Here is an 11,831-nt window from a genome sequence, read left to right as displayed (position 1 = left end):
GACATTCGAATATGTTGATATATTGTGTGTTTATGTGGAAATTGCGTAAGTGATGGAGTAACTTTCGGGCGTTCGAACAGTCAGTGTTCCTCCGGTAAGGAGAGGGACCGGGACCAATAGTAATTGAATGTTGATTTCAATTGTGACTGTGGTTGCTGGAAATAACCTGTTGGTTACGACTGAGCTGTGAAACTCGAGAGAAAGCTCATTAAGAGACTTTGCCTCCTGGAAGTACCATCCTCACTCCCAGGATGTGTGACCTTGTACTATTTTTCTGATTTTATATTATATTCTTTTTGTAGTTTTGTGATACCTCATGTTCATTTGGTATCAAGGTGGGGACTGTTAGAATTTACACTTTTTGTATAATGTTAGAATCACAATAGATGTTGCGAATGGGTTAACTTTTAAGTTAAGTGTGTTGTGGGCAGCTGGACTGAAACTTCCTGCACGTACACGAGATAACGGACTGTCTCAAGGACAGTGTGTTTGTGTGTGTGAGGCAGGTACACCCCATGAGATGTTCACGTGAACCCAGCATGATTTCGACCGGGTGATCTAATGTCCGCACCATGATTGGATGAACATTGGTATAAGAGTTCCGATAACTTTGTGTACGGGGCCGTCGCGGGTCGTGGAGACAAGGATACGGGAGATGGAGCCGTCCCGGGTCGCGGAGACAAGGATACGGGAGATGGAGCCGTCCCGGGTTGCGGAGACAAGGATACGGGAGATGGAGCCATCCCGGGTCGCGGAGGCAAAGATACGGGAGATGGAGCCGACCCGGGTCGCGGAGACAAGGATAAGAGAGATGGAGCCGTCTCAGGCTGGGGAGACAAGGGACGGAGATGGAAGACTGAGAGCTGGAAACACTAAGACTGAGGATATCAGATGGAAGATTGAAAGCTGTAAGCAAGAAGACTGAAAGCATGAAGAATCAAGCTTGTGTGCTGTAAAGACACAGTGTTGAACTCTTGAACTCGAGATATCTATAGTGGTGTTATTCTGTTATAAGATCTGTTGATTGTACTGGCCTTTGGTCTGACCCATCGGGATATTGGGGAATAACGAACGAATAGTAATAAAACAGTCTGATATCTGGTTAGAGGAATTAGAGTTATTTCCTTACAGATTTGGCTGATTTTATTTTCGAACACGGTCCCACTGAGGTGGATGACGGAGGAAAGGTGGTGGAGAAGGATGGCGTGATCAACTGTGTCGAATGTGGTAGAGAGGTCCAGGAGGACAAGAAGGCAGAGGAGCCCTGGTCACAGAGAGGATGTTGTTTGTGACTTTCACAAGTGCAGTTTCTTTACTGTGGGCGGAAACCGGACTGGAGGGGTTCGAAGAGGGAGTGGGAGGAGAGGTGTGCGCGAAGTTGGTTGGCCACAACCCATTCTAGGACTTTTGCGAGGAAGGGCAGGTTAGAGATAGGGCAGCAGTGGCTGGAGTTTGAGGGATCTAAGGAGGTTTTTTTGAGGAAGGGGGTGATGACAGCAGTTTTGAGGGGGGCAGGGACTGATCCGGAGAGGGATTGGTTGATGACGCCAGCCAGTAGTGGGCAAAGGAGGGGGAGCTGGATGACCAGCAAGTTGGTGGGGAGAGGGTCGAGGCAGCAGATGGTGGGTTTCATGGAGGTGATGGTGGGTGAGAGGGAAGAGGAAGAGATGGGGAGAAAGGAATGTAGGATGGGGGTGGTGGGAGGAGCAGATGACGGGGAGGATGAGAGGGACAAAAAGGGCATGGTGGTTGGCGATAAGAGGCAGGTGGATGAGGCTACCTGGCGGATGTTATGTATTTTAGATGAAAAGAAGTCCATGACCTCCTCGCACTCAATGCATTGCGTGACCAAATTTATTTTTGAGGGATTATTAGCCCCGGAAAGCGATCCTCCAATTGACTAACAACCGGATTCCTACTTACTGCTGGGCAAACAGAGGCATGTGAAGTAAGGAAACCTGGCTAAGGTTTCGCCCTGCCCAGGAATCGAACCCGGGTCCTCTACCTTTCAAGGTGAGCACGCTATAGCAATCCCCTCAAATGCACTCATCAGAGAAATACAGCCTTAATCCAATACACTTCTCCAGTACTGCCAGCTCCAAGATATGCGGTGACTTAATTTTTTATATATACACACATATATATATGTGTACATATAAAAACATATATATATATATGTGTGTGGGCCCTGGATTTGGTTTGCAAAATATCGTCACCCTATTTGTAGAGTACTGTCTTTCTGAAGTTTACCAAAAAACGTACATATAACAAAATTGATAAAACGTCTGGAATAAACATTTACTCTTTTTAAAACTGTTCTTGTGCAGTTCTGCTGCCTGCAGTGGGCCATTTCATTTAAACAAGAACCTGGCTGCCTTTCATCCTGTTTTCCACACTGCAACGTTAATCCATCTGAAATAGTTTCCAGCCTTTATGTTAAAAAGTTAACTGGAGGCACTGGGGTTTGAAAACACTACGTTTTGTGCTGTCATTGGTAAAGTGGGATCCTGGGGGGGAGTTGACTCGCTAAGTGTAACCTCACCGAAGCTGCTCAGATCAGATTGCCAGTCAATTGGATATTGGTCCAAATGGGATTAGGCTCAGCCCCTTTCTCATCACATCCCTTGGAGCAAAATGTAACAAAAAAAAATAAAAGCCAAGAGAGCAGCAGATCTCACAACAGGACTCGGATTGCCACCTCTCCCCACGATATGGAACCCAAATCCCAGTCTGGTTTCTATGTGAGCAGGAAGGTGGTGTCCCTCCTTGCCCTGCTCCTGCTTGCCCTGCTGCTGGCAGTGGTTGTGCTGGCGATTCTCTATGCCGGAGCCAGGCTGCCTGGCATCAAAGAGGTGCCCCCCACCGTGGGGCAGCCCCCCAGCCCGGCCCCCCAGCCCACTCCCACTGGCCGATCTGGGGTGTGGAACCACTCCCGTTTGCCCTCCAGCCTCATGCCCTCTCACTACCAGGTGGAGGTCTGGCCCAGGCTGGAGCCGGGGGAGGGCGGGGTGTACCTGTTCAGCGGACAGGTCAATGTCACACTGAGATGCCGCCTGGAGACGCGGGTGGTCCTGATCCACAGCAAAGAGCTGAAATACTCCGGGGTGGGGATCAGCCCGAGAGGGGCTCCCGCCGTCCAGGACACTTGGGTTGAAGCTGTGAATGAGTTCCTGGTGATCGAGCTGGAGAGCGACCTGCAGCCCGGGCAGGACTACACCCTCCAGCTCAACTACAGCGGGCAGCTGGTCGAGGAGCCCACAGGACTCTACATCAGCCACTACCTCGACCAGGGCATCAACAAGTAAGTGAGCAGAGAAACTTCCCAACTCACTCACTCACTCACTCACTCCGCTGCACTCCACTCACTGCACTTCACTGCATTATCACTCCACTCACTGCACTTCACTGCATTATCACTCCACTCACTGCACTTCACTGCATTATCACTCCACTCACTGCACTTCACTGCATTATCACTCCACTCACTGCACTTCACTGCATTATCACTCCACTCACTTCACTGCACTTCACTGCACTTCACTGACTTCACTCCACTTCACTGCACTTCACTGCACTCCACTCCACTCCACTCCACTCACTTCACTCACTCCATTCCAATCCACTCCACTCCACTCCACTCCACTCTACTCTACTCTACTCTACTCCACTCACTCCACTGCATTTCACTCACTCTACTCCACTCCACTCACTCATTCACTCCACTCCACTCACTCCACTCCACTCACACACACCTACTAACTGCAGTTTGAGAAGTGCAGCTCTCACTGAAGCAAAACCAAACCAAAAATGCCTCAGTAAAGTGAATCCATGTCAAACCTCTGGGGTTATTTCCAGAGGGTTATTCCTTCTGAATTGTCAATGGGAGGCTCCGGGGTTTTGCATGGGTCCAATATTTGCAAGGGTTTCTCTCTCTCTCTCTCTCTCTGCTTGTCACTTGTCACTCTTCCTCCCACCCGAAGCTCTGGGCTCTCAGGATTTTTAGGCTTTGCGATCCAGCCACGAATTGGTGGCAAAATGCGTTGCAAAAGTTTGCAAATCTGAAACAGCTTCGAATTCAGAGCTCCCAAATCGTTTCTGGGCAATGTTTTTCCCTCTCATTCTCTCTCTCCCTCTCTCTCTCTTTCTCACTCACTCACTCACTCACTCTCTCCCACACAGTCTGTCCTGCAAGTTTACCCATTTGGTGAGTGCATGCAGATTGCTAATAATATTGCCTTCTGTCACGTTTCAATTAAATACGTTAGTTGACTTTGGGATGGATGTCTGTGATTTCGAATTGCAGTCCCAGTTTTTGGACTGTGTGAGAGGATAGGGTAGAAATGGTAAAATAACAGAATTATTTTGATCATTGACTCTGCAATGGCTCTCCTTTGACCTGTCTGTGAGCCTCAATCAGAATTGTACCCAAATGTATATCCCATTCCAACAAATATGAAGTTTCTAAACTTTCTATCAGCCAGTTGCCACATGCTGTAAAACAGTCTGTCCAGGGGACTGCGGTGATGTAAAATGCGAATGGCTTTTTCTAGACCTCTTTCAATTCCCCTTGCAAATGTTCTCAATTAGGGCTTTATTCTTCTGAACAAATGGGTCTGATTTGGTTCATTTTACTGCAATCCAAAGCGGTGTATTATTTATTCATCTGAATACCACAGCAATTCTAACAATTTTCCACCAGTGCCAGTGTACTGTCAGATTTAATACAGAAAGTCAGCAATTACTTCTTTAGCACGGTACCCACTAGGGAGAAAGACATAAAGATACGTTCCTTCTGCATTTGCCATAAAAATGATTTAAAAAAAACATGATTCCTGATCATGTCTGTGGCTAAAACTATTTCTGCGAGTTTAGCTAATTTAGAGTTTAACGTAGGAAGTGAGTTCATGAAAGCATATCCTTACACAAGAATAAGTTTGAACAAGGGAACTCTTATGTATTAAGAATAGTTTCTAGTTATATACAGAACAGTATTTGACCTTCAACCCACTTACTGACTTTACGCCTTAATTTCACCTACACATTACTTTTTTCAATCTAGGTTGTGCTTGGTGTGACCTCTGAGTGTCTGAGATGCAGACTAAACAGCTTTTCCATATGTATAGTGAAGTGAAACGAATAGCATTTTTTTTTGGTAAAGCCTGGTATCTGATACATGCGAAAACCTAACACTATGCTTAAGAGTCTACAAACCAGACTGAAATTTCCAGACACAGGGAACATTTTTCATTCACTTTTTGGCTGTTTGTGTGCAAATCAACTGCTGCAAAATACTGTCACTACACTTTACACTAAATCCTATGGAGCACTTTCAGATTTCCTCCGATGTGAAAGGCACAATATCCTCCCAGTGGAAAGACATTCAGCCTACCTGCCCTGCTCTCTGGAACTCCATCCTGGAGTCCCTCTGACTCCCTCCCTCACTTTGTTAAAGGTCCTTCTCAAGACCTACCTCTTTGATCACATTTTCACTCACCTTTCTGCTCCCCCTGTTAGCTCCTACCACAGCTTGGGTGCCAAACAGAATGAGTGCCTTGTGACATCCTCCCAAAGTAAAAGGCACTTTACAAATGTAAATATATATCTTATTTTATTATTATTTTTACAGCTAAGGCCTTTAATAATAATTAATAATAATTTAATAATAATAATTAATCCACACGCCTAATAATAATCCCTCCAAAAACAATAATAAATTAATAATAAATAATAAATTGGTCATTTTCAATCTACGACTGTTTGTGGGACATTGCTGTGCGCAATTGGCTGCCGCGTTCGCCCACAAATATACAGTCAATTCACTTTGCAGTGTGTTCTGTGAAGCGCTTTGGGACGTCCTCCCGACGTGAAAAGCGCTATATCAAATGCAAGGATTATTATTGTGGAGTCCTGTAGCTCAGTGGTTAGAGCACTCGCTTTGCAAGTGAGAGACCTGAGTTCAATTCCAGGTCAGGGCGAAACCTTGGGCAAGTTTCCTTACTCCACACGCCTAATAATAATCCCTTCAAAAAAACCAATAATAAATTGGTCATTTTCAATCTACGACTGTTTGTGGGACATTGCTGTGCGCAATTGGCTGCCGCGTTCGCCCACAAATATACAGTCAATTCACTTTGCAGTATGTTCTGTGAAGCGCTTTGGGACGTCCTCCTGACGTGAAAAGCGCTATATCAAATGCAAGGATTATTATTATTATTAAGTCGAGGTATTACTCTATTGAATCAGCATTGGATACCCTACCTATTCTTCCTAAGTTTGGATGCCTAAACCTGAAGGGAGTGAGGTCTGAACAGTGCTCTATATAATTAGATGATTAATAATAAAAAAAATCTACAATATTTTGAAATGCTTTGCTGTTACTCAGATACCACCTGAAGTTTTTTTTTCATATTCCTACCTTGTGTTCTGTATTATTTTCTTTTTCTCTTTTTTCTGCTCTCTATATTGTTCCACGTCTCCAGTCTTGCCATTATCTCTTGTCGTTTCACAAGCCTTTTGTTTTGTTTAAGACTGATGGTAATCATTTTAATTGAACTGTTGCTTCATATCAGAAGTAAAATCTTTGCTGTTCATGGGTATAGACTGGTTTTGGTATGTATATTTCATCTTTTTCAATAGATTCCACTGTTTGCCCGTCAATTTACCGGCCAACAATTCCTGCCACTGTATTCTGACTAATTTTTTCATATCCCCTGAAAATTTACCTGGAGATCAGTACTAGGGTAAGCGATGTAATATTCTGTCAGGAGATCAGTACTTGAATAAGGAGGTAAAACTCTTATCTGTTTTAACAATTGTGGTTACCACATGTGTCAGACACCTGTCTAACCCCTCCAACAAACCACTTATTTTGCCCAAGAGGGATTACTCCTGATTCTTCATTGATCCTATCATAAAGTCCTCATCTGTACAAGCCTTTTTCACCAGGTATAAACCACTAAAAGCAAACATTAGGAAAGCTCCTTAGCTACATAGTCTGTGTTAAATATATAACATTATATATATATCAAGTATATGCAAGACTACAAAGTATATACACTAAATACATTTAACATTTTATGATCAAAATAAACCAATTTCAATCACCACATTTGAATTTGTCTTAATTTTTTGCAAACACCTTTGAGTAGATATGGGGAAATAATAGATACAAGTATTTGGAATAAAAGCATGTGGGCACTGGTTAATGCTTTTAGGAGTCTTAAACAGTTACATCTCAAGATTAAAAAAAAAATTATTCTGGTAGTTTATACATGAGTGAGACATGCTCAGGGATTCATAGACCAGTTAATCTGCCATGATAAAAAGCCTAAATATGTTTTAAGAATCTATTAATATTCAACAATTGTGCAAAATTCCATCTAGTTTTAGAACTAAGATCAAATAAAACAATGAAAAATTCATCAATTCAGACTTAATTTGGAAGCTGGTCCTTTTCATTTCAAGATCCTTGTTTTGATTTTCAAATGCCCCCACACCCTTGTCCTACCCTATCTCTGCTCTCAGTCCATCTCCTCCACCTATTCCCTCCATCTGATAATTTGGGCCTGCTATACACCCCTGCTCACTCTGCCCCACCATTGATGGACAAGCTTTCAGCCTCTATGACCCTTCTTTTTGGAAATATCTCCCCAAGTCCCTCTATCTCACATCCTCTCTTGCTGCTTTCAAAACCCTTCTAAAAATGTATATCTTTGACTGCTCCTTGGCTCATCCCCCTCCTACCTCTCCGACTCGCATCTTGCTCTGTTCCCTGTTCTCTATTCAAGGCATTCTCTTATGTGAAAGTGCAAGTTGTGGTTGTCTAACAACCTACCCCAAACTGAGTTCTAAATAAAGACCGATTTCAAGAATTTTTCACAACTCTGCACAATCTTAAATTTTAAGACTAAGTGGTCTAACAGACTAAGACCAGATAGAATTCCGGAGGTTCAGATTTATGGTGTTGTGTTTGGAGGGATTTCATGTCTGCGGCCAATCTTTAATTCTAAATTAGTCGGACCATAATTATCAGTGATGCCATGTCCCCTTTTCAACCCCATTATATCTCAATTCAGGATTTTTCAAATGATGTATTGGAGAAAGTTCAGATGGAGTGTGTCTAGGGTGAATTGGACAATGTTGATTGATAGGATGGATGATTTTTGGACTTAGGTGTCAGCCTGGCTCAGTGGTAAACTTTCACCTTTGAATCAGAAGGTTGTGGGTTTAAGCCCCACATCAGGACTTGGAATCATATGGTCTTAAACTGACACTCCAGTGCAGTGCTGGAGGTGTGTCGCATTGTTGGAAGTTTTGACCTTTGGATGAGTCATTAAACCGATGTATGGTCTGCCTGTTTAAGTGAATGTTAAAGATTCAATGTACTATTCAAAAAGAGAAGGGAGTTTCTCCTGCTGTGTTGGCCAATGAATCTCCCAAATAAAATTGGTCACTTACTCCATGACTTTCTGTGGGACATTGCTGTGTGCAAATTAGCTGTTGCGTTCCACCACAAAATATACAGTCAATCCATTGTAAAGTGCTTTGAGCCATCTCAACGATGTGATAAGGTGCGATAATAATAATAATCCTTGCATTTGATATAGCACCTCATCAGGTCTTCAGGACGTCGCAAAGTGCTTCACAGAATATACTGTAAAGAGAATTGACTGTATATTTTGTGGACGTAACATGGCAGCCAATTGTACACAGCAGTTTCCCACAAACAGTCGTGGATTGAGTGACCACTTTTTTTTAATGGATTATTATTATTAACCCCCCATAAATTAGTCACATAAAAGAACACAAAAAAAGCTGATGAAACAAAGCTTGCAGTATGACAGCTAGGACTAACCAATCAGCAATGTGAGGCTGATATTCCCTTACATTTCTGAGTGGAATAAAATCCGTGCTAACCTTAATGGGCAAAAACAAAAGATAGAGCAGACCTGATCTGACTAGTAAGACAGAGAGCAAGAGTATATTCATCTCAGTATTTAAACTAATATTTTTGCTCAAACTGCTATATCAAACGTAAAGATTATTTTTATTATTATTTATTTATTATTATTTATTATTTATTCGTGGAGTCCTGTAGCTCAGTGGTTAGAGCGCTCGCTTTGCAAGTGAGAGGCCTGAGTTCAATTCCAGGCAGGGCAAAACCTTGGGCAAGTTTCCTTACTCCACACGCCTAATAATAATCCCTCCAAAAACCAAAAACAATTATAAATTGGTCATTTTCAATCTACGACTGTTTCTGGGACATTGCTGTGCGCAATTGGCTGCCGCGTTCGCCCACAAATATACAGTCAATTCACTTTACAGTGCGTTTTGTGAAGCGCTTTGGGACATCCTCCCGACGTGAAAAGCGCTATATCAAATGCAAGGATTATTATTATTAATACTCTAATATGCAGAGTCTATATTATGAAAAGAGAGCTGCCAAACTGAATCAGAATCAAACATTGGAACAAAAGAGTTTTCAGAGAGGGCATAATTTAAGTCTTTAAAATTCTGAAAGGTATTTATCATCTATCTGTTGACAGATTATTTAAATTAACCTCATAAATGAAGAAAAAATGTTAATAGATCAATTAAGGTTAGAAGTAATATAATGTTTTTCTTGTAAAGTACTACAGACATAGTACTGCATACAATAATAAGCAAGTGCCAAATCCATTCCATGCATATGTGGCATGCATATGTGGAACTCTCAGTCTGGTTTAGATAGTCTTCAAGCATCACGGCAGGATTTTGTACATGTCAGTTGCTCGGCTGATTGAAACAAAAGCTGCACTTTGGACATAAGTCCCCCAAATGCTTCCATTGGTCAAGGCTGTAATGTTAGAAGACAAGAAACAATAAAGTAATATATGATTGCTAACACAGACAAAAATAATAATTTCAACGACAACAGATTACATTTGTATAGCACTTTCAAGTCAGGAGGACGTCCCAAGGCACTGGGACATCCTAACCGTCACTGTTTTACATTGTTTCAATGTTCTGGATGTGCTTTTGTCGTAAAATGTTCTTGGAATGCATTGTTGGAAGCCAACTTACTGGGGGTCCAGTGAGCTAATCAGTGCTGTTTCCAGCTATGAGTTTTATCACGTGATGCAGCTTGGCTGTTCTCTCCAGATGGCTTAGCTAATGATTTGTCTGACAAACATCTAACGCACAATTGCAGAAGCTGCCTAACAGGAATGTGTATACAGTTGTGACATCTGAAAGATTAATTGGTAGTTCAGGTTGATATTACATAATGAGTATTACCAGGTCTAAAAGGGATCCTCTTTTGGAAGAAGTATGTGTTGTCTAGCTGGGGCTGAAGTGACTCTGAGAAAGGCACTCCTGTCAAAGCCAAGCAGATTCATAGTGAATCTAAAGCATTGTTGATAGTTGACCAGCCCTTCTGGCTCATCAATGAGAATTTAAATTGTATTCCTCAAACCTGCAAGTCAAACACATTACAGGGTAGGATGATCTTAGATAACTCCTGTGCCACATGAATAGGATACCGTTAAATAATTTTGTTTGGTGCACCTACAATCACTACACTTTACAGAAAAAAAACTGTAAAGTGCTATGAGACATTTCGACTTGAATAAGACACAATATCAAATGCAAGTTATTATTATTAGTTTGAGGCGTTGTATACAGTACTGTAGATTCATAAGAATTCAGTCTACTATATCACATTACTACTACTTATATAATAGATGGTTTGTTGAGATTTCAGATCTTGTCCCTGTGGTCAGCTAGTCTGGACAGCTCTACCAAACACATCAATACTGGATTTGACAAATATGAAGTTGCTATTGCCAAGTTCGGTTACAAAAAGTGTGCTGCTAGCATTCCTTCAAGAAACAGGTTTGAAAGCTGGAGTATGATTCATAGAAATAGCACATAATTTCTGTTTTTGTTTAAACTGCAGCCTGCATAAACCTAAATGACTGCTGTTAAAATGTTATTAGATTGCAAAAATATCTGGCACTTCCTTACACTTCTTTACCGTTATTTGTACTGTGTCTGTGTCACTTCCCACCTCAAAACTAACTGCCACTCAAGGTCAGGAAAACCAATTCAGATAACGGATATATAGATTATTGGTGTTCAGGTTTATGGTTCCTCAACACTGTTACAAAATGCAATGATAATTGCGATAGATTCAATACAATTTACATTTATACAGTGCCTTTCACATCAGGAGGACATCTCAAAGAGGTCGAAGAGGTATATGATGAGACAGACCTTGAACAAGGTGAGTGAGGGAGCAAGTTAGAGGGACTCTGGAGTTCCAGAGAGTTGGGGCAGAATGGCTGGAAGCCCACCTGCACAGGGGCTGTGAAGCAGGCTGGTGCTTGTTGAGCCAAGGGAATGGCTGGATTGGTATGATTTGAGGAGGTTAGGATGAGTCCATGGAGGGATTTGAAGATGAGAATGAGAATCTTGAACTCGATCAGACAGGGATGGGAAGCTAATGGGCCTGTTGTGGGACTCATGATTATTATTATTATGGGAGACGATATGAGCTGCAGAGTTCTGGATAGTCTGCAGCTTCTGGAAGGAATTGCCGCAGAGTCTGGTGAGTGGAACATTAACATAGTCAAGCCAGAACTTGTCAAAACCATGGTTGAGGGTCTCGGTTGCCTGAGGGGAAACGTAGTGCCAGCGGTGGGCAATGTTACTGAGGTGGAGGGAAAGCTGAGCGAGTAAGAGCATAAATGTGGGGTTTGTAAGACAATTATCAAACTGTCAAGGAGTCAAACAAGACACTGAGTTTCTGCCCCGGCTCCATGAGGTGGAGTGTGCATCCATCCAGATTAGTG

At 42.4% G+C, this 11,831-nt stretch overlaps 1 protein-coding gene across 1 annotated transcript in view; it reads left to right on the top strand.

Annotated features, from left to right (window-relative positions):
- Positions 1–2,711: 2,711 nt before the first annotated feature.
- Positions 2,712–11,831, top strand: part of LOC103181159 (aminopeptidase Q) — a 34,486-nt gene continuing 25,366 nt past the window's right edge. The window contains exon 1 of the mRNA XM_042338592.1: positions 2,712–3,301. Within this exon, the coding sequence (XP_042194526.1) occupies positions 2,712–3,301 (590 nt within the window). The remainder of the gene's footprint in view (positions 3,302–11,831) is intronic.

The sequence above is a fragment of the Callorhinchus milii genome, unplaced genomic scaffold (genome assembly GCF_018977255.1).
Source record: "Callorhinchus milii isolate IMCB2004 unplaced genomic scaffold, IMCB_Cmil_1.0 Scaffold1, whole genome shotgun sequence".
Classification (NCBI taxonomy): domain Eukaryota; kingdom Metazoa; phylum Chordata; class Chondrichthyes; order Chimaeriformes; family Callorhinchidae; genus Callorhinchus; species Callorhinchus milii.
The sequence above is the reverse complement of the archived record's forward strand: the minus strand, read 5'-3'. Positions and strand labels throughout refer to the sequence as shown.